A 21131-nucleotide genomic window follows, 5' to 3' on the forward strand; every position below is an offset into this window, starting at 1 on the left:
AAATGACATGTTATATAATATTCATAAAATTAATATTTCCTGAAGACAACTGTACTCTTTCTCAAGTAATTCATTTCTTTGAAAACATATTATCTCCTTTATTTTGCCAAACGCATAGGAAAGATTTTCCTCTTAGAAATTATCACATGTTTTTGTTTTAACATCATAGAGGGTAGGAGAGGGAAAGATCATGCAATAAGATAATATTTAAGAGACCAAATTCCTGTGTTCTTTCTTATTTCCCCTGGAAACTTCTTGTTTTCCAAGTAATCAAAAGTTTAACTTTCTTTTAAAAAAAATAATTGATGGACATGTATTTAGATATTATGCATCCTTTACCCATTTAGGTATGATGGAAGAAGGGTCAGCTTATAATATTCTGGCCTATTTCCTCTCCCTGTTCCACTCACTTACACAGACACACAGAGAATATGAGCCACACCTGCAGAGAAGGTGCTCCGAGTTTAAAGAGTTCATGCAGGCACATGTCCTGGCGCAGGGTACATCAGTACTGACGCTGTGATGCCAGAGGTCTGCGATACAACCTCGTTTAGAAGATGCCCTGTATAGGACTCTGAAATGATTTCCTCTGCAGAGCTGAGTCTGTGGAGTGTCACTGAGTAGATTGGACCCAAAACTTGCAGGAACCCAGGCTCACATGGCCTAGAGGAGGATGTGATTTCAGAGATAGGTGAGTGACTTCTTGTGATTAAAAAATGAATCTGCAAAAGAGGTGGCAAAGATGTGTCGGGAGCAATGCTACATAATTCTAGGGGAAAACCATTTGATTAGGCCTAGTTCTCCTGCCTATAGGCCACCTATGACATTTTGAGACATAATTCCATTTTGGCCCCTGGTCACAACTGAGATCTCAATGATCCAGTGATGCTGTGATGCTCCAGGACAAGATTACATCAGCTGAAGACTCTTCTTTTGGGATAAACTAGATGTAGCAAATGACTTGCAGAGAGTTCAGTATATCAGCATAAACAAAATGTAACAATCCAAGAACAATGAGGAACTGAGTAGATGAAGATTTTGTTCCTCCCAGGATGTCTTCAGCTGGTGTAATCTTGTCCTGGAGCATCACAGTATCACCGGATCATTGAGGTCTCAGTTGTGACCAGGGGCCAAAAGGGAATTATGTCTCAAAATGCCATATCTGGCCTGTAGGAAGGAGAACTAGGCCTAATAAAATGTTTTTTCCCTAAAATTATGTAGCATTGCTCCCAACAAAGATGGAATGGTCACCTGAGTCAGTGTCAGAGGACAAAGGTTCAGAATAGCAGGTGGAAATTATTAAACTTCAGACAGAGAAGATGTGAGCAGAGGCCATTAGCAAGGACTCACAGGATCGAGTTTGATGTTCAGAGGGCTGAAAGTGGGGTGTGTGTTCTGCTCACTCATTTGTTGACCTTGTGCTCCATGGTACCTGTGCAGGCCCGTTCACGCCGTTCCTGTGAGGACCTGTTCACACTGACACCAGGTATACTTCAGTCAGTATCAGCCACCTTATACTCCTGAAGGTTTCCACTTTTCATCTGCTTGCCTGATGAACAGTGAAATGCATTTCTTCAAAGCAAAGCTCTATATCACTTTGTTCAGGGCCAAGTTCACCTGTCTGCAGCCATCAGCTTCCCTGTGGCAGCGTCTGCACAACTCTGCAAAAACTCCTTTACCAGCATTCATAGTTTTGCTTTTGTTTCCTTTTGTTTTGTTGTTGTCATCCCCTCACTGGCCAAGTCCCCCCACTCAGCACCTGTCTCCTTCACCAGCTTGGCTATTTACACAAGACAACCTCCTTCGAATGGATTTGCTCCTTCTCAGACTCCTTCCAGATCAGGTGTGTGCCTCTGCTCCCACCAAGTGGATTCGCCTGTGTTTGCTCTTCCATTATTGACTGGCAGTGAGGATTTGCCCTTTCAGCATCCCAGGGTGCAGAGGCGGTTCTGACAATATCTGTTGGGTTAAAAATTGCTTTGTAACAGCAAGGAGCGAGATATATGTGGCCACAGAAAGGCTGGATCCACACCCAGAGAGAAGAGCTGCACCATGATTTTGTATAGATGAAATGAGTTTGTTATAAAAGTTCAACAGATATGAGCAACTCCAATAATACAGTTCTACATGAGGAAGAGGCGAGGGCAGCACCAAGGTGAAGGGAAGCCTCCCCTCTGGGATCTTGCATGAGATGGAGCCTTTGGCAGCTGAGAAGGAACCCCAACACTGGACCCAGGTTGTTAGTTTCTTGAGTACCTTGTTCAGACAAAAGTGGCTTGATGCCAACCGGCCTGGTGTCTTAGAGCAGAGACCTAGGTCTGGCTGAAACCAAGGACACTCGCAGCCCACCCAAGGCTGCCTTCACTTCTGTCTGTAACATTTCTTTTCCAGGGGAAACGACCAGTTTCTCTGCAGAAAGGCAGCAGCCATGGTCATGTCAGCCAACACCTGCACTTCGCCGACTCACATCACCTTGGCACTGTCCCTGACACCCTTGCCCTCTCACTGACTGTCTTAACTTCCTCACCGGGTCAAGGTTTCCACTCCGCAGAACTGTCTTCCTGGGTCCTATGCAGACTTCCTAAAATGGAACATAGAATCCACTCCCCTAAGAATCAGCATGCTAACCAAAATGATTTCAGAGTACTTTGTACCTTTACCCATGTCTTTTATAGACATCTTTTGTTTTACATAATGCCTTTTTTTGTGGTTTTTTTGAGACAAGGACTTGCTATGTAGTTCAGGCTGGCCTTGAATTCCCAGTGATCTTCCTACCTCAGCCTCCCCAGTGCTGGGACTACAGGCATGGGTCAACACACCTACTTACTACTTTAGTTGCCAAACTTGCAATCCTCCTACCCAGCCTCCCAAGGGCTGGGATTGCAGACCTGTACCACCACTTCTGGCTTATACTCAAAGGATTGTAAATCTTCATTAATTTCACATTACTGGACCTTCTTGGAAGTAGGCTTTGTCTATTTGAATCAGTGAAAATATTTTTATGGACTTAGTTCCAGGCAGCCTAAGTACTCTGTTTCTTGGAAAAGCACAAACAATGTCAAAATTTATAATAGGATATTTAAAATAATGATATTCTACCTTATTATAATATAAGAACCCCTGGCTTTGGAGCTCAGGATTCCAGCAGATCTCAGTTCTGGAGAGGGCTTATCAAAGCCCAGGGGCCATTTCCAGAGTAGTAAGTAAACTTATGTGTTCAAAGCACAAAATGCAAGACCCAGTAAGTATTTAGTATATGTTATTATTATTGCTTCTGAATTTAAAAATGCTTAGATGACAACTACAATGAAAATATATTCTTTTTCCTATGTAGATTTAGTTCTAAAAGCTTGTCTGAGTTTTCTGTTTGCTTGCCTTTATTCACCTCATCTTCAGAGATTTTACTAAGTTATACCCTAGCATGGATTTTTTTCTCTTCAATCAAAGATAGAAGGAAATGAGTTCTTTTAATCTGCAGGTTCTTTATTTATGTTTGTTCTTCCTGAGGTTTTATTTTCTAATTGTGGAATTCCTATTATTTATGTAGCAGCTTTTTCTAACTATATCTTCCATATCGCTCATATTTTCCTAATTAATTTTCTTTCTTCATAAAAATTCCTTCGCATTTAATCTTTCTGGATAAATATCCTCATTTCCTTCATTCTCTGCTTAATTAACTTGCTGAACTGCTTCGTGTGAGTGTTGCAGGGAAGGCTCCAGGGAAGAGATGCTAAGTAAGGCCGGGCAGTGAGAGTTGCTGGGATGGAGTTTACTTGGAAGAGGCCAGGAGCACAAGTAGAGGAGTAAGGAAGTGAGAGGGGAAAACGAGTGAAACCCAGACAGGTGTATTCTCCAGCAAGCTGAAACTGGGGGCACTGGAGCTTTCTGAGAGGGAACCCTGAGAAGGGAACTCAGGTGAGTCCCTGGGGCTGACAGCTGAACTGGGCATTTATGCTCCACACCTCCCCATCTCCAAGCCAGTATCAGCATTGGGAAGGCAGGTCCTCCCTGCTGGGTGCTTGGGAAGAATTAGCCCCCAGGCCAGAGCTAAAGCCTAGGCAAAACTTCCAATAAATCCTAGGGGATCAGAGAAAGTAATGCAAAATGCATGGACAGAGTGTTAACTGTTAATCGCATAGGTGAGCATTGGTTTGAAGCGTGTTGAGGAAATAGAATTAAAACCAAAGTCTTCACCATCAAAAAACCTCTCCACAAAGACAGTGTGAAAAATAGACACTTGCAGTATTGCATGCTCATTATCTCACAACGGGATGCATGTAACAGAAAACCCACAGAGATTCCAAAATGAGAAAGAAATCTATCTCACCCTTCCCAGAGCCAGCGCTACTCCAAGTCCCTGTTCTCAAGATTAAGTCCCAAGTAAGAATTTTGATGGTACCATCCACACACAATGATGTCATCCATGAATCACCCATACTTTACCTGGCAATTGGGTGACTATCTGAATTAGCTACTTCACTTTATCCACAGGAAAAGCACACTTCTCTTTATAATGGCAACAGTTTTGTAACATGGAGCAAGACACCCCTTGGAGTTGGGCTCCACTCTCACAAAGAAACTGGGATACAGGGTTGCTGTCTCCATGAACGTTTCCATTTCAAAGTCAGTTCCTGAACCATTAGAAACACATTCCAGGCCTCAAAAGGAGGAGAAAACACTTACAGTGCTGTTTCCTAATGTGAATGCTTTGAGAAAAGGGAAGGCAAAGAAGGAACATTCCTACCTTATTTCCAATAGGGAAAATGTAGGCTCTAATTTTTAATTTATATTTATCTTCACATGGAAAAGGGCGTCTTTTAACATCATGAAATTCTTCTACCTAGATTTTTATCTCCTTAACTGCTTCCAAACATTTTTATTCAAGTATTCTTCCTGCAGTTTAACTGACTTGTGTTCACATGGCTGTGTTCAAGTGTTTCTCTTGATTTTCCTCTTTATTAACTTTATTAGCTGCTGTTGAAATACAGTAGTGATAAAATCCTTGAAGTGGAGGACAGCAGATGGGTCTCCTCAGACCTCTGCTCTTGTTTCCCTGATTTATCCTACCTGCACAGCAAGTGTGCTCAGCCTGCTTCCTGGTGTTCTGGCTTTGAAGTCGGGGAGGGCCATCCATGCACTTGGTCCTCCTAGTCAGGGCCCCAGACCTCTGCCCATCAGGCCCTTCCTCTGGCCTCTTTCTGTGCTCACTGCTGGGCTCCAAGGTGCTCTGCAGTGTGCTCCAGCATCACACAGTCCCTCCTCCAGAACCCAGAGAGCAGAGAACGCTGCTTTCTGTTGGAACTGAAAAAGTTGAAGCTGACTTTGCATAAGTTCTTCCCCATACTGCTCTGGTCCCACTTGTAAATACCCTTATTCCGAAGCAGCTAGCTTTCAGATACAGCATGTGAACACAAAATCTCTTACATTTTAGCTCTGAGGAGGCCTGTGACTCTCTCCACAGTTTGCATTTGGTCAAGATAATAGCCTTCTGTTCCTTGAGGAGTGAAGGGGTCTTTCTGATTGTATGTGAACCTGCTCCAGTGCACCACAGGAGAATTTGAGGAGTTAGCCCACCTTGGAGGCAGTCTACAGTATCGATTTGATTTCCCTAATTTAAGGCTCATACACAGTAGTGATCCCACAACCTCCAATTTCAAGATAATAAAATTGTATTTGGCAATACCTGCTTTCTAGATTGAAAATCCCAGAGTTTCGCAAACAATCTCTCGCTCCATTGATCTTCCAGTGCGCTGCTCTGTGTGAGTGCCATGAGTGTGAAGATGAGCATGGAAGCTCAGATCCCCACTGTGGCTGACTCTGTGGATTGTGGCTGCTGACCTTATTCTGGGAGAACCCTGCCTCCTTCGATTCAGGGAGGGCTGGGATCTGGAGGGGACATCAAGGTTCTGAGTAGCATGAGGTGCTGAGTAGGATCCAGCCGCAGACTGCCCTGTGCCTGTGTGTACACGACTCTCTACTAGGGCAGTTCGGGCAGCTCCTTGTAGTGGCTTCAAAGAATTTCACATGTGCCTATTTAAAAATGCTTTTAAATTGGAGATCAGACAAATACCATTTGGGCCAAAGTATAAATAATGAATGTGTGTTTGTTTGACTTTCTTGATGGTAAAAGCTGTGCAGACATTAGACTTATTTATTTCTGAAGAGGATTTATGTTAAAAGAAAGTTCCCTGGGGCATAAGAAGAAAAAGCCTGCAAAAAGCACTTTAGTAAATTGTAAATCTGAGGATAAAATATGACAATAATAATTGCTAAAGTAAAAACCAAAGTATAGAACTTGTATATACTGTACATCATGCATTTTCAACTTTTTCATTATTTAGGTTATTTTTGTCACTAGAAGAGCTACTCGGGGGAGATTAATTGGGATCTTAGGGTACATTAATTCTTTTGGTTCATATATAATTTAGTACTCTATACTGTTTGAAATCTCATTTATTTACTATAATAACATTCAGTGAATGTGATATATGACTACTGTTGACTATGTGGTTATGTCTCAATATCATCATTTTGCAGCAAAGGAATTAGAAGCCCAAAATAGTGAAATCACTTGCCCACCTTTGCACATGATTCAGTGAAAGACCTGGAATGTTTAAGAGGGCATTGTGGTAAATATTTTTAAGGCACATTTTAGGGAGTGTATAACACCCACGTTTATTTTTAGAAGTATTTCTGTTGATTAATTATTTAATTTATGAGTTTTATTATATTAAACAATGTGTACTTAACAGGAAAATAAAATATTAAACTTTTAATATGTAATGAGTGTGTAGAATAAACAACATTTTCAACATCAACCATTTACCTGCTTTTGACTCTCAGAAGTGTTCTAAATACATGTCTGTTGTTTAAACCATCAGTTGGTGGTATTTTGTTATATTATCCCAAGCAGACTAAGACACATAGTGATGTTAATTTTTCCTTGTCTTCTCAAAACATTTGAGCTTTCAAATTTAGAATAATTTTCAAGAATATATTCCCTTAAAGTTATACACTTAAATTAATAACTACACCTACATCAAACCTGTACAGTCAATATTTAATTTGACACTTTTATAATGATATTCTTTCAAGTGAATTAAATGGTCATAGATAAATATCTATAATGTAAGTATGTGGTTTTGGAGTCAAGCAGAGGGAATTCAGATCCCTAACTGAATAATCACAACTAAGTTACTTAGTTCCTCAGTGAGAAAACCTTATTTTCTGGGTAGTATGTGAAATATGCCATGTACTATGGTTGAGATATATCCCGATAAGAGTTAGATAAGTAGATAGATAGATTGATCTACATTTCATCTTTTCCTGAAGAATCTGAAATTGTCTTAATTTATAAATTAAAAAATGAAGCTTACAGAAAGGAATATTTTCAAATACCATAGATAGAAAATATCAGAGCTGTTAATTAAAGTCTAGGTTTTGTGCACTACAAAATTCATTTTTTCTTTCTCCTATTCTCTGCTACTTCCAAAGCCCACTTAAATCTAGATATGAAGAATACATGGCAAAATGTTTGAAAATATGTAGTGGTTTCCCTACTACAGATGCTCAAAAAATTAAGTTGAAATATGACCGTTTATTTTGAATTTTCCTGGTGATATTATCATAGCATGAATCTGTTTAGGAAGTACTATTCTCTAATGCTAGAGTTTTAAGTGTCAGGATGCCTCTGAATGAAAGTCCTAGGTGAGTATTAAATTTGAAAGTTACAAGAAACTTTAGATATTATCTTGCTTAATGCTATCTATTGTTTTTATTTTATTGAGTTTGCACAAAACAGTTTCTTATCTGATATTTTCTAATATAAAAAGGTCCAAGTGTAGCTGACATATGTGAATGGGTGGGTCAGGGCACTCATTTTGCTGTAGGACGTCACTGAGGACACCCACTTTTGTGACCACTAAAGCACTATGTAACAACATTTGAAATCACCTCTAAGGTTAACTCCTCTCCTTTACATGTCAAGACCACAGAACAAAATATCTGCCTCATTTTTGCACAGTTAGCCCTATTAAGATATGTTTTCTAAGCTCTAGTCCAAGGGTCTTTACAACAGAATGTCTACAGTAGAGCACTGGTTGGTATCTGTTCATAGAATTTTTGAAGTAGTTGTACCTGCATCTGGAGAGGAATACAAATAAGCTTTTCGGTTGAGAGGCAGTTGTTGTTGTTAATGAATTGCCATGAAGTTTCCCATCATTGAGACCTTTCCTAACATTTACTAAGAGTGATTCCTAGGGCCAAAGAGTAAGCACTTTATTTATATAGATACAGAATCTCCCCAAATTGGAATAGCCTAATGAAAACTGATACAATGGCCAGTCCTATTATCCAGGACAATACCTAGCCACAGAAGAGATTAGATTAGGAGGGGTTCTTGTCAAAAGGTACTCATATTAGCTTTTATGAGCAACACAGAAGTCTTTTGAGTCAAAGCTTCTGTTATTTTACTTATTTATATAGACTGTGTTTGTGCTTATAGTCACAGAACAAATAATTGATGTGGTGCAAACTTCAGTTGCATAATTATTTGCTTACAAAAAAATTATCATTGAATATGTGTATGTATTGTTGGGAAGAAAATGTCTCCTTTTGTAACTTGGGTCCAGCGATTGGGGGCCTAACAAGACTTTAAAGACGCAAACCTAGGTGACTACTATTCTTAGTTGGACAAGGTAGAAGCATTTCTTTCACTGGAGTCTCTCTCTAAGAGCACTCTGTGTGTGTGAGTGTGAGTGTGTGTGTGTGTGTGTGTACATAACTGTTGCACATACTTCTTATGGAAGGAGATGGGATCCAAAACATCAGACCAGGTAGCAATGATGATGTGTAGTTTAAAGATAATAGTGTCAATTAGCTTGTTTTCCCTTTATCTTGTTGATCTCCATAATGAACCAGTCTTGTAAGAATGGTAAATCAAATGTAATCATATTACTCTATTTATTTTCACCTTGAAATACTTGAGGAAAATTCCAAGTGTAAGAGGAAAATAACACAAATATTAGGAATAGAAGAAAGTTACATGACAAAGAAGCAAAGAAGGGGTTTGGGAAAGAGAATGAGGGTTTTTAGAAGTCATTTATCCTGGGTTGTCAGTGTGACCTCTTTGCTCTGTGCCTTTCTGTAATTGTAAATGTGTCTATAACCTTCACAAATTATTTCATATGTGTGTATGTTTTAGAATAATTTAAGAAGTTCTGAGTTTTATTTTCAAGTTGGTACTTGGGAAATTCAGTCACCAAATGGCTGGATTAAAAAGCCAAAACACAAGGGAACATCTGATCTTGTGTCACATTTGGGGGCATTTGCCTGACATCATTAGAACTGAGATGTGATACTCAGTTATAAGCTTGACTTCCTATACCATGTAGAAGTACGTCTAGGAAGTATTGTATACAGAACTTCCTCCACTGCATGGACAAACTGCATGACATAAAGAATAGCCCTACATAAAGCACACTTGTTTTAGGAGTACAATGTAATCATCTGAGAGACATAGTGCAAACTACTCTGAACTCAACCTTAAACATTTCAGAGGAATGTTCTGTTTGAAACCGAATATTGCAAACAGAGAGTTAGACATGAACTGTGCTGTGAGCTCACTAACATTTTTAGGAGAGTGACATATGAGGTATGTGGTAAGAACCTTGAAAATGGTAATTTCACCCAGCACCTATGGGCACATAGTTACTATGAATAAGGATGTTTGTGGGGAAAGAAAAGAACATTCATGGCAGACATGCTTGGTGAGTAAAACCTATAACCTGCTGTGGGATACTCCAGAGCAGTAACCCCCCACCCCCCATAAATCTTGACACCAGGTAATTATGGGAAGACCACTGACCAAAATCTTTCAGAAGCCAGAAAGATCTTGGAAAAGTCTAGAAGTCTAGATGCATAAAAGATTATCTTATGCTTGGCTTAGTAATCTATACCAGCAACATTCCCATAGTGAGTAAGGACTGGATCTATGGGATGTGATCACATAGGGTTAATTTAACTCCATACATTTATAGTCTATGTAATTCTGTATAAGTTTCTCTGTGCTGGTTTCCTGTTTCGTAAGGTGTAAGAAATAATATCTAGCAGAAAGTGTAGTTGTAAAGATAAAACTAGATAATGCATGAGAAGCACTTTACTCTTTTCATACTTGTCATCAAAGCAACAATACCACAGGTATTCTTATGTTACATCATCATCATCATCATCATCACATCATCATCATCAAAAAGGACTTGAAAAAAAATACACCGGAAGTGTTAACAGTAGTTTTCCTTAAATGTACAGGAAAGAATGTTTAAAAGTGCTTATACTATGGGGTATATTTTTCAAGTTTTCTTTAGTGGGCAAGCCATTAGGAATTAAGAGACAAAATTCTTAATTAATAGATTATTTCCAGGTCAGAATATTATTTTGCAGGAGATAAAAAACAATTGTAATTCCTAAGAAAAATTTTCTTAAGTATCCATTTAACAATTTGGATAGAGTCAAGTAACCCTCTCTTTTGTGCCATAGTTTTTTCTATCAAAAGATAATCTGAGGATTGATCCAACATGGCTAAATAGAGGAGGAGCCACATTGGAGTTCCTCAGAGAACATCATCTAAAACCACAGGTAATTGGAAGAAGGGAGGGACATACGTCCTGATACCAAAATCAATCTGAAATAAGAGACTTGTAGATCAAACCAAACATAGGCATTGGACTTTATAAAATGGTGATCCAGCCCACAGGGAGACTACAGAAAACTCTGCCTGCACATATACCAGGATTGGCACTCAGGAAGTTCAGATGGACAGCAGTAGCTTGGCAAACTCAAGCCACACAGGATAAATTTGGGATATAAGCACCCTTGCCTCTTTTTCCTTCCTCCACACAGAGGATGTTGCAACCTGGCAGCAAATTTCGATGGCACACACAGGAGCAAGTGACCAGGAATCTGCTCCCTCCCTGATGGGCTGTCAGGTCTTTATTTCTTTTCTGTCATGCACCATAGTGGCTAACTGGAACCTATAGAAACAACAAGGTAAGGGAGAACAGTGACACAGTGAAAGTATTGAGTAGAACAGCATGGCTCCTCCTGCCATAGTCTCAGCAGTGTGACAGACAGAGACATGGGACTTAAGCAATCTTAAACCTAATAAACCAAGGACAGGATAGAATATCAGATCTAGAAGACAGGACTGCTGTTAGCCATCATGAAAAGAAAGATTTCTTAAAAATAGCAAGGGTTCATGAAAACTCAGAGGAGTCAATAAAAAAGCAGGAGTCAGCTCAAATGACATAAAAAACCTGTTCATAGAAGAAATGGCAGAAAACTTCCCAAGCATGGAAAAAGAATTTGGCATAGAGATAAGAGAGGCATATAGAACTGCAATAAGCCATAACCAAAATGACTCTACACCAAGGCATATAATAATCAAGATTCCAGGAATTCAGCCCATGAACAGAACATTAAAAGCTATTAGACTAAAAGAAATAAATCACCTATAAAGGAAAGCTCATCAGAATCACAGCAGACTTCTCAACATAAACCCTCAGGTCAAAGAGAGATTAAAGTGAAATATTTCAAGTCCTGAAAGAAAACAACCTCCAACCCAGATGATGTACCCTGCAAAACTGTCTTTCAAAATCAATGGAGAAATAAGATGATTCCATGAAAAAGAACAACTGAATGAGTTCATGGCCACCAAACCAGCTCTACAAAATTCTCTGAAGGATATTTTAGAAAGAGATAATGAAGATTACAATCCCAAGAACAACAATATAATCCACCAGACAAGACAAGTAATTAAACAGAGAGGAAAGAGGGAACCAACAACAGGAAAATAATATGACAAGGATAAGCCAATGCATATGAGTTATAACCATCAATGTAAATAGTCTCAGTTCACTGATCAAAAGAAACAGACTGGTTCAATAGATCAAGAAACAAGATCCAGCAATATACTACACACAAGAAACACATTTAACTCAAAAGGAAATTCATAGACTGAAAGTCAAAGGATAGAAAACAATGCTTCATGTGACAGGAACCTGGAAAAAAGCAAAGGTAGTTATTCTGTTTGCAGACAGAGTGAATTTCAAGCCAAGACTGATCAAAAGAGACAAAGAAAGTCACTACATACTTGTTAATGAAAACTCCAAGAGGAAGAGATTGTAATCATAAACATATATGCACCAAATACCAGTGCACACAACTATATAAAACAAATATTAACAGACAGGGAAAATCAAATAAGCTTTAATACAAGTGTAAAACACCAGTGCATGCAACTATATAAAACAAATATTAACAGACAGGGAAAATCAAATAAGCATTAACACAAGTGTAATGGAAACCTCAATATGCCACTGTCACAAATAGACAGATTAACTAGCCAAAAAATCAACAAGGAAATATCAGAACTGAAACAAACCTGTGAACAAATGGACTTAGTAGAGGTCTACAGTGTTCTACCTCGCAATATCAGAATATACATGTTTCTCAGCTGTGTTGCGACATTCTCCAAAATAGACCACATACTAGCTCATAGAGCACGCTTAAGTAAATTCAAGGAAATTAAAATTATTGCATGTGCAATAATTGCAAGACCATAGTGCAATGAAATTGAAAATCAATGGAAAAATAAAACAAAAAAATCACATAAACACATGGAAATTAAACAACACCCTCCTGAACAACCAATGAGTCACACATGAAATTAAAAAAGAAATTAGACAGTTTCTACAATTAAATGATAAAGCTCATGCAATGTTCTGGAAGTAATGGGATGGTATATATGAAAGCAGTCCTGTGAGGGAAATTTAGAGTGGTAAATTCTCACATCAGAAAACCAGAACAAGCTAAAATAAATAACCTAATGTTGAACCTCAAGCTTCTAGAAAAAGAAGAGAAAGTCAAGCCCAAGCTCATAAGGGAGGGAATTATAAAGATTAAAGCAAAATTTAATGCAATTGAAACTAAGAAAACAACACAAAGAATCAATGAATCAGAGCTGGTTCTTTGAAATATTAAATAAAATTGATAAACTCAGCCAACCTTATCAAAAAAGGAAAGAAAAAACTCAAATTCATCCAATTAGGAATCAAAAGGGTGAAATCACAATCAATTCTGCAGAAATCCAGAAGATCATCAATACCTATCTCAATAACCTGTATTCTAATAAGATGGAAAACACAGAAGAAATGGACAGATTCCTAGGTACATATGAATTACCAAAGCTGAGTCAAGAAGATATAAAGATTCTAAATCCCCAATGTCAGTCAGTGAAATTGAAGATGTAATTAAAAACCCAACAAAGAAAATTCCAGGTCCTGATAGATTCAGTGCTGAATTCTACAAGACATTTAGAGAAGATATAAAGCCACTGCTCCTCAGACTCTTTAGTGAAGCTGAAAGAGAAGGAAGCAACACTCCCAAAGACATTTCTGGAAGCAAGTATTACCCTGATACAAAAACTAGAAAAGGATCCAACCAAAAAAGAGAATTACAAGCCAATATCCCTAATGAATATAGATGCAAAAATCTTCATAAAGATATTGGCAAACAGAATGCAGTGAATCATCAAGATTATCCACTGTGACCAAGTAGGATTCATCCCAGAAATGCAGGGATGATTCAACATATGTAAATCAATAAATGTAATAAACCATATTAACAGAGCCAAGGATAAAAATCACATGATCTTCTCAGCAGATGTAGAAAAGCATTTCACAAAGTCCAACAGTCAATCATGATAAAAATCATATAGAAAACTGGAATGGATAGTCTTGATCTCAGTTTGATAACAGTCATCTATGACAACAGCTATCATACTCAATGTTCAAAAACTGAAAGCTCTCACTCTAACATCAGGACTAAAACAAGGATGTCCAGTATCACCACTTTCATTCAACATAGTTCTAGAAACATGAGCCAGCACAATTAGACAAGAGAAAGAAATCAAAGGAATAAGGATAGAAAAGGAAGAATTCAATTATTATTATTTGTGGGTAACATAATGCTCTACACAGAAGACCCCACCAAAAGACTCCTAGCTTTAATAACCAAATTCAGTCACCTAGCTGGAAACAAAGTCAGCACTCAAAAATCAATAGCATTTCTGTAAACCAATAACAAACTGAATGAGAGAGAAATTAGAGAAATAACACCTTTCACAATAGCATTGAAAAAAATGAAATAATTAAGAATCCATCTAACAAAGGAAGCAAAAGATCTTTACATTGAAAACAACAGACCTCTGAAAAAGAATATCAGAAAATGGAATAACATTTGGGTAGGAATAACAAACATATTGAAAATGACCATACTCCCAAAATTGTAAAACAAATTTAATGCAATCCCAATCAAAATAATAATAGCATACCTCACACAAATACTTCACTAAATACCATACCTCAATAAAATTAATTTGGAACTAGAGCAAACCTAGACTTGCAATAGTAATTCTGAGCACAAATGCAAGAAAGGGGCATCACAAGCCCTGACTTGAAATTATACTACAAAGCCACAGTGATAAAAACAGCATGGTACTGGCAAAAAACAGACCTGAGGATCAATAGAGCAGATTAGAAGATGTAGAAACAACTCCAAACATACTCAGCCATCTTTTCTCCAACAAAGGGGCCAAACACTTTCACTGGAAGAAAGATAGCCTCTTTAATAAGTGGTACTAGGAAAACTAGCTTTCTACATCCCAAAGACTAAAACTAAACCCATGTCTCTCACCATGCACTAAACTAAAACAGAAATGGATCAAGTATCTGAATATTAAAATAGACACTAAATCTTCTGGAAAAGAAAATAAGTAGAACTCTGGAAGATACCGTTGTAGGCAAAACTTCAGTCACACAAGAAATACCACAAAGAATCAACAACTGGGACTTCATCTTATTAAAAAGCTTTTGCACAGCAAGAGAAACCACCCATCAAGTGAAGAGACAACCCACATAGTGAGAAAAAAATTTTCCAGTGTTCCTCACAGGACTAATGTCTAAAATATATAAAGAACTCAAAAAAAATCAGACCCCAAAACTTAAAGACCCAGTCCGAAAATGGGAATCTGAAATGAATAGACATTTCTCAAATTAAGAAGTAGAAACAGCGAACAAATACATGAAAAAAATGTTCAACATCACTGGTCATTTGAGAGATGCAAATGAAAACAATGCTGAGATTCCACCTCACTCCAAAAAGAATGGTTGCTATCAAGAAATCAACCAATAACTAATATTGCCCAGGCTATGGGGAAAAACGAACTCTTCTCCACTGTTGATGGAAATGTAGACTGGTGCAACCACTGTGGAAATCAGTGTAGAGATTCCTCAAAGAGCTGAGTAGAGGTTCCATTTGACCCAGCTATTCCCCTTCCCAGATGAATTAAAAGCATCATACAACAGTGATATATACACACCCATGTTTATAGCAGCACAGTTTTTAACAGTTAAATCTTGAGACAACCCATCAACTGATGAATGGATAAAGAAGATGTGCTTTTTTTATACAGTGGAGTGCTACTCTGCCCTAAAGAAGTGTAAGCTTGAGAGATTTCTAGGTAAATGGATGCACCTTGACACCATACTGTTAGATGAAATAAATTGGACACATATGTGTAAATATCACATTTTTTTCCTCTGGTGAGAAACCGAAAGTGTTAATAAGGACCAAAATATGTAATATATATTGTGAAATAAGAAGAAAATGTACATGTGGGAAAGGGAACTAGGTAGAGGTTAGGGGAAAGGAAGGAAGGGAAATGAAAAAAGAAACAAAAAAGGAAAATAATGGAAACAAAGCTTTTATAAATGAGGGGAAGAAGGGTTGAAGGGAGGGTAGTGGAATGGAAAAAAAATCCAGATATATCATGTACAGGTACAAATTCCCTATGATGAATGTGATCATTATGTAAGGGAAATATGTACTATTAAAAATTTTTAATGTACCTACAATAAAATAAAATAAATCTTAGGAAAACTGAGTTATTTCACTTATATTTTACCTTAAGGTATAATGTTACACAGGGGTGAATTGTTGGGGATGTATAAAACTGGATTTGATATTCCCTCCTGACTATTACACTGTAGTATGCAAACATCACACACCGATGTCTGAAAGTCAGTGATGAGCGTGATATTCTTAATGGAACAAAAATACCCTTTCTCAGAAGACTGAATGAGACCGAGGGAGTGTGCAGTGCTTCACACAGTCACATGGAGTCCATTCTGCCTCTTTGTGCATCTAACATCTTGACCCTGCCATCCACTTTTACAAAGCTTTTCTTACACGAGGATCCCGTCTCCATCTTGGGAACTATTCATTTCAATTTGCCCTCAAGATTTTTCTAACTTTTCTTATTTTTCCATCTTTTTCTTTACTCTTTTGCTTTATGCCCCTGCTGTATCTTGTGTAAACTTCCATGCACTGTGGCCTTTGTTATTAAACAGGCAGAAGATCAAGGGACAGATTTGAGCATTATGTGAGCTCTGAGAGGGTCAAAGAAAGCTCAGTATAGCCCAGTTCTCACTCTCATGCTCCCGTCATGAGCAGACTCACGGCCACACTACTGGAGACCACATTCTCGACCTTCTTTCCACGGGGCCATGGTGCGCCACGCTCTTGCTCTCCATTAGCGAGTGTTACAGGGCACATGATGACCTCACGTGCGGGCAGCCGGGACATGCATGGCTCTGACCCAGCTGCTCCAGCATCTGTGTCCCAACTAGGCTGGTCTCAGGATTCACAAGCAGCTCACATCTCATGGGTGTGTTCTCTCATCCCCAAACAGAATTGGCCTAAGAAAAGCCCTTAAGTAAAACTTCCCAGTTTGAGTTGGAAAGAGTTTTTAGGGAAGTAGAGAGTGGCTGAAGGTTACCACTACTAAATTTGAGATGGTGAAAAGTATATATCCCAGGTTCAGATATAGATGATATAGACAGATAGACATGGATACAGATATAGATGATACAGATGTAGATATATTGATATAGACATAGACACAGATCCATAGATATATAGATATATAGATGGGTATACAGACAGACAACTGCTCATTGTTTCACTAACAAGTATTGGGGTAAAAACTATTAATTATTTTAACTTTTGAAATTCATTTTTTATTTTATAAAAAAATGAAAATTTCGTAACAAAATGAGAATAAAAATAGTTAATAGACTCTGTATCCTCATTTTCAGAGTTGTTACTCAAAGTACAAGACATCCACAAAAGTTGCTCTCTAACAACAAAAAAACAGATATTAGCACAAAATTTCCTTTCAGTGAACTAAGAGAAACTAGTAGCAGAAATGAAACAAAATATCATATATACTGAAATGATTTTGAAACAACCAAATAGGTAATTTGGGGAACTTCTGAACCTCCACCTCATTTGCATATATATCAACTTTGAGTTTCTCATAGAAGCCATGAGTCATTTAAACTTGTGTATCCCACTATGTCTAACATTTATGTTCTCAAGTTGTATCCACTTACAAATGCCTCATTTATCTTTATGCTATAGTAGTATTCCATTGTTTGTAAACACCACATTTTCCTTATCCATTCCTCTGTTGATGTACATATGTGCTGTTTCATATTTAGCTATTATAAACATAGGTATGGATATATCCCTGTAAAATGATGACTCAACTCTTTTTGGAAAATACATAGAAGATGGATAGCTAAGTCAAATGGAATCTCTATTTTTAGTTTTGTGAGAAATCTCCACATCTTTTTCTAACTTTTTAACTACTTTTTTGCTCCATTAATATTCTTAAAAATACAGATGAGCTGACTGTTTTGAATCTCAGCTTTGCAGATATTTAAAGCTTCAACCTTAGTTTCTCAATCTGTAATGTATGCATACGGACAAAGTTACTGTGAGTAGAGTGATACGAATGAAATTCTTAGCACACGTGAACAAAGTGCATGCCCCAAATGCTGATTTGCTGTGCACTTGTGCTGAATTAGGTTCCAGAGCATGGTCACAAAACTATAAAAGTCTCATCCATTAGAAACAGAGGCTTGCTGAAGCAGAAGCCTATGTAGCTCATGCAGAGTGATGTCAGCATAGGGTTAAGGCACCACCCTAAGAGCAATCACCCTGTCCACCAGAATGGGACAGCAAGTGGTAGAAAAAATGTGGTGTGAATCTCGGTTACATCTCTCAAGGGAAACGGGCTGGGAGATAAGGCTTGTTTGGTGCTAACCATTTCGTTAAGGCAGCTTACGAGTAAGTAATCTGCAAATTCTCAAAAAGTGGCTGGGAAGTCCTGGTTCTTTTAAAGAACACAGTGATAATCTTTTGTTTGTAATCTGTGAACTAGCATGTACATTACATTAATGTACATTAATGTACATTACATCACATGTGCATTAGAGACAAAATAATCCTTCCCTTCCAAATATAAATGTACACCAAAGGGTTCATGGTGTTCCTGTGACCTATTTGCAGAAGTTTAGCATTTTCATTCATTTGGTTAAAACCTGCCATAGATAATAATTATGCCAAGGTTTGAAAATCATTCAAACACTCAAAATGAATTTTAAATCTTTAAATGGCTTAGAGCAAGTTTTTATTTCTCAAAGGGTTTCTACTCATGGAAAATTTGCTTAGATTATGTTCTTCTGTCATATTCTCAGTAAATGTTAAATCAATGCAAAATGGGTGGATATATATTGCTAAAAATAACCTCTTTCACAGGAAGAAGAACTAAGGAAGAGTGGGGAAGCTAAATATGCCCACTTGAGTGATGAACTTCACGTACTGATTGAAGTGTTTGCGCCACCTGGGGAAGCCTATTCACGCATGAGTCATGCATTGGAGGAGATTAAAAAGTTCCTGGTTCCTGTAAGTGTTTTCCACTTCTTACAGAGGTGTTTCTCATCAGTTTTGATTTTAAAATATGCCTTTGATCCTCACTGCCATTTTAGTTGGAAACACATATTTCAAACTAATTATATACCTATAAGATTGATACTAAGCTTCAATGAATAGCATACAAAAATCACTTAGCACAGTACATGCCATGTCGTCATACACTACTGATTTGACACATGTACATATATATACTATATTTCTGCTTTGTGTCTTAATCACCTGATATGTATTTTTGGTAATTAACAGTTAAGATAGAAAACACTTGCAAGTATAGTAGAGATGGAACGAGATTAGATATATAATTTATCTGTGGTAAGGCAATTATATCATTTTAAATGATTCAGTGTATTTTTTTGATTACTTAAATTCTTTTATTGGTACATTTTAGGTATATAGCACATTTACATTTCTCATTGGGAACTTGTACCTTTACATGATGCATCTTGGTTCTTATTTTGTATTTTTTATGATAGTATGCCTACTGCTGACTCATTGTAAGATATAGTATAAAATAATCAAAACTAATAAAGCCAGGCATTTGTCAACTCCAAGCAAAGTTAGAAAAATAAACTCATTGCACCTTGTAAGAAAAATAATGTTCATTTAATAAGACAGCAAATTCAGAGTTGCAAATGCAGTAGAATCCATAGATTTTCTAAGAAATAGATGAAGGTCAAATGAGTGAAGTTCCCTAAGTGTTCACAATTTAGCATTCTAGGAAGCAGTCATTCCAATAGGAATCCTGGCTTTGGGTTTAGAGCTGGGAATAAAATAATGAGAAGTCCTAAGTTAAGTTTTCTGGGTGTCTGGGCAGAAGTGCTCAGCAGAGAAAGTGAGTGGCTAAGATTAATCTATAAAATGAAGAAATTGGATATTTAAAATAAGCAATAAACTCCCAGGCAACAGGTAAGATTGACTGGCAGTGATTTTTAGAAGAGGTAAAAAAAGGAAAATAAGGGGCCAGGGATTTAGCCCACTGGTTCCGCAGCCTGCCCCGCAAGCCCAAAGACCCGAGTTCGATCCCTGGTACCAAGAAAAAAAAAAGAAAATCAGAGAATTTCCAGAATGTAAAAACATCAAGATCTAGCCACAGTATTTATATGCCCAGTTTAAAATTTAATTTTTGTCAAGAGGTTATAAAATAATCCCTTACCAATCTAAGTATTCTTAACTACTCATAGAATTTTTGCACAAGCTATTATCTGATGCTCATCTGAAAACTTCTCTAATAGATTTCATATTTCTTAAGGATGCAGATAATATTTTCTCTCTTCCTTTTGCCTTCAAACTAAATGCCTAATGCTGTACTGAGTAAGGAGTTTTACTATATTTACTTCAGACCAGACCTTTGATGATACATGCAGGGCAGCATAAAGCTCAGACTACTTAAATTTCTGACTCATTTCCTGACTGTAGTGAAGTCATTTAAATTCTCAGAGCTTCAACATTTTCATCTTTAAAATGAAGATAATTATAATTGACTGAATTCTATCACAGTTATTGTGAATATTAAATAGGATAATGCACATAAGACTTAAAACATTACAAAGCACTAAAGGAATTTTTAAAAATCTAATTTATTGTTACAGTAGATGGACCTAGAATGATTTTTGATGCAAAATGTGTAAGACAAGACAATACTTCATTCTAAGTGGCAACAGCATATTTGGCTTTCTCTTCCCCTGAGGTCCATGTGTGTCAGACAGGGTTGGCGGTGTTGCCTTGGTGGACATTGTATCTGCATTATTTTGCCTGGCCTGATATTTGACTGTTGGACTGATGGAATAGCCAACCAAAAGGCAGCAAGACTTCTGCAGAGCAGTTAAATAAAAATCTGGGTCACATCTGGGGAATTGTGCCCCAGATCAAGATACACCCCAGACAGGGTCCCCAGTGAAGTACTGTAACCTCACCTTGGCTTCGGTGACCTTTCCTACCTCTAGAGCACTGTGATTCTGATTTTGCACATCGAACTGATCCCTCATGGGCTCCAGGTATCTGGCTTTCTCCACCCAACACGCCAAGCTCACTATTCACTCGGGGACCTTGAAGAGTCTTCGCCAAGATACTGACACAGCTCTGCCCTGGTCATTCAGGCACCATGTCAAATGTTAGCTCTGCAGGAAATTCTTCCCCACTCATGCAATCTACAATGGCTGCCTCTGTTACTTCCTATCATACAATCCTGTCATATTATTCACTGACTGCCCTATCCAACACATCAATATGTTGTC

At 37.7% G+C, this 21131-nt stretch overlaps 1 protein-coding gene across 34 annotated transcripts in view; it reads left to right on the plus strand.

Moving 5' to 3' along the window:
• The window catches only part of Khdrbs2 (KH RNA binding domain containing, signal transduction associated 2), a 570923-nt gene that overhangs the window by 272830 nt on the left and 276962 nt on the right, over positions 1-21131 (plus strand). For 33 of the 34 annotated variants that reach the window (XM_087205165.1, XM_021259405.2, XM_087205160.1 and 30 more), the window contains one exon: positions 18721-18867. The exons of the other annotated variant lie outside the window; for it this stretch is intronic. In XM_087205165.1, the coding sequence (XP_087061291.1) occupies positions 18721-18867 (147 nt within the window). The remainder of the gene's footprint in view (positions 1-18720; positions 18868-21131) is intronic. 34 annotated transcript variants of the gene reach the window in all.

Source organism: Heterocephalus glaber, unplaced genomic scaffold (genome assembly GCF_053883595.1).
Source record: "Heterocephalus glaber isolate CG9 unplaced genomic scaffold, H.glaber_assembly_v1.0 deba00000594, whole genome shotgun sequence".
Taxonomy (NCBI): Eukaryota; Metazoa; Chordata; class Mammalia; order Rodentia; family Bathyergidae; genus Heterocephalus; species Heterocephalus glaber.